The 1,976-nt window shown below is 56.4% G+C and overlaps 1 protein-coding gene across 8 annotated transcripts in view; it reads right to left on the bottom strand.

Annotated features, from left to right (window-relative positions):
* The window catches only part of Mllt10 (MLLT10 histone lysine methyltransferase DOT1L cofactor), a 193,024-nt gene extending 192,683 nt beyond the window's left edge, over positions 1-341 (bottom strand). For 7 of the 8 annotated variants that reach the window (XM_029562886.1, XM_029562888.1, XM_029562890.1 and 4 more), the window contains exons 1-2: positions 285-341; positions 42-201 (exon numbers count right to left, since the gene is read on the bottom strand). In XM_029562886.1, coding sequence (XP_029418746.1) covers positions 42-201 — 160 coding nt within the window. In that variant the 5' untranslated portion in view covers positions 285-341. The remainder of the gene's footprint in view (positions 1-41; positions 202-284) is intronic. The other variant, XM_029562887.1, reaches the window with a different exon arrangement.
* Positions 342-1,976: the final 1,635 nt, after the last annotated feature.

Genomic DNA, 1,976 nt, shown 5'->3' with positions numbered 1-1,976 from the left:
ACGGTTGGCGCAGGCCGGGCCGCCGGCGGGTGGGGGTTTACCTTGATGCACCGCGACGCTGCAGCCGTGCCCGTCGCAATAAACCAGCGGGTTCTCGGCCCAGCCTCTCTCGTCAGAGCACACGCAACAGCCTCCAATCATCTCCTTCATACTATGGGAGACCTCGTCCTCCAGTGACACGGGCCGGTCGCTAGAGACCATCTAGGGGGAGGTGGGGCACGTTAAAACACGCAGCAGCAGCCCGCAGCGCGCCCGCCCCGCAGCCCGCCCGGCCGGCCGCTCACTCGCTGCGCAGCGCAGTCACTCACGTTCCTCCCCGGAGTCAGCAGCCATGTCCGGCCGACTCCTACCGGCGGCGAGGGCGGGGAGGGCGGCTTCCTCCTCCGAGCGTCAGCCGGCGTGCGCGCCCGCCCGCCCTGCTGCCGGTGTGGGGAGGCGGCCCCGAGAGGCGAGGCCTGCGTGCGCGCCGCCGCGTCCCCGCCGCCCCGGCCTACCTCCGGGCCTTCCCCTCCCCCGCGCCGCTCGGCCATGCAGTGGCCTGCGGAGGTGGGAGACCAACGGGGTGGGCTGCGCCGCGGTCGGCCTTCTGGCCGATGGACGGAGGACTAGGGCGCGGCGGGACGTTGGCTGGCCGCGGGGGCACCTGGGGCGCAGCGGCGGGGGCGCGGGGCTGCACGGTCACCTACCTGCCGGCCTGCGTCTCGGGAACTGGCCCGAGGGGAACAATGGTGCGGAGACCGTGCCAGCTTCCATGAAGGGTGTAATGAAGCATGGCTTCCTGCAGTCTGCCGCGCTAGCGCCGCGGCTCCGCCGCCCTTTAAACACATCCTGGATCCCGTGTTCGCGGGCCAGAGCTGGCCGCCCCCTTACTCGGCCTCGGCGACAAGTGAAAATGCGTCAGACGGGTCAAAAGTGTGTGCCAGGGTCACACTCAGAGGGGGAACCCCAGGACGACATCAAGCCTGCGGTGCAGCAGCACCCGGACGGGGAGGATTGAGCCCCCAGTGTAGTGATCTGGGAGGTGCAGTGACAGAGTAGGGGCAGGAGCCTGCGCTCCAGCCTGTCACCGAGGACGACCCCAGGGCGTGGAGCCCCCCTGGACTAGGGAGTCCTCTAGTCTAGCTTTTTTATAAACGTACCTTTGGATCCGCGTTGTCATTTAAGTGGGAACCCCACCCCCCCCACACACACACACAACTAGAAAATGGATTGGGCCTACGTGCGTGGATCAATTAGCTGTATACTGAGCAATTTTAAAGCTGTAAAATCTACTGTCTCCCTCTCCTTTACAGATCCGTGTATTACGCAATATTGATCTTAGTGAAAAGTGTTCAGTCATTAAAGTTTAGCATTAAACGTGAATTAGGGGTAGCTTGCTTAAATGACAGGTATACTTCCAAGGAGAATTCATGGCTTTTAGTTTCCAACTTGTAGGTATAAGATCTATTTACTAGAAATTAGCAACATGATTATCCAGAAAATGTACTTATACAGTGCTAAAAAATGGAAGAACACAAGTTCTAGGCAGTCCCGGAAAATATTGTATCTTAAGCTTTTAAAGCATTCAAAAAAGGTAATGTGGCTCTTTTTTCTATTTCAAATTAATTGCTAGAACTCTCAGAATAATAGATACATCACAATGTTAGAATATACTGGCAAATATATTCAAATGTTTTAAAAGCTATGAGATATCTACAGTAATGGTAAACTGACTAAAGCTTATGATAGAAAGTGTACTCTAAAGGGACACAGGGACAGAGATGTAGAAAAAGACACAAAAGTGAAGATTCCTTTTTAACAATATTAAGAAAGGACGACTAGGCGGGTGTGGTGGCACACGCCTTTAATCCCAGTACGCGGGAGGCAGAGGTAGGCGGATCTCTGAGTTCTAGGCCAGCTTGGTCTCCATAGTGAATCCAGGACAGCTGGGGCTGCAGGGAGACCCTGTCTCAAAAAGACCAAAAAAAAAAAAAAAA

Source organism: Nannospalax galili, unplaced genomic scaffold (assembly GCF_000622305.1).
Source record: "Nannospalax galili isolate Female #2095 unplaced genomic scaffold, S.galili_v1.0 scaffold14, whole genome shotgun sequence".
NCBI lineage: Eukaryota > Metazoa > Chordata > Mammalia > Rodentia > Spalacidae > Nannospalax > Nannospalax galili.
Note: the sequence above shows the minus strand (reverse complement) of the source record. Positions and strands in the feature narration are given on the sequence as shown.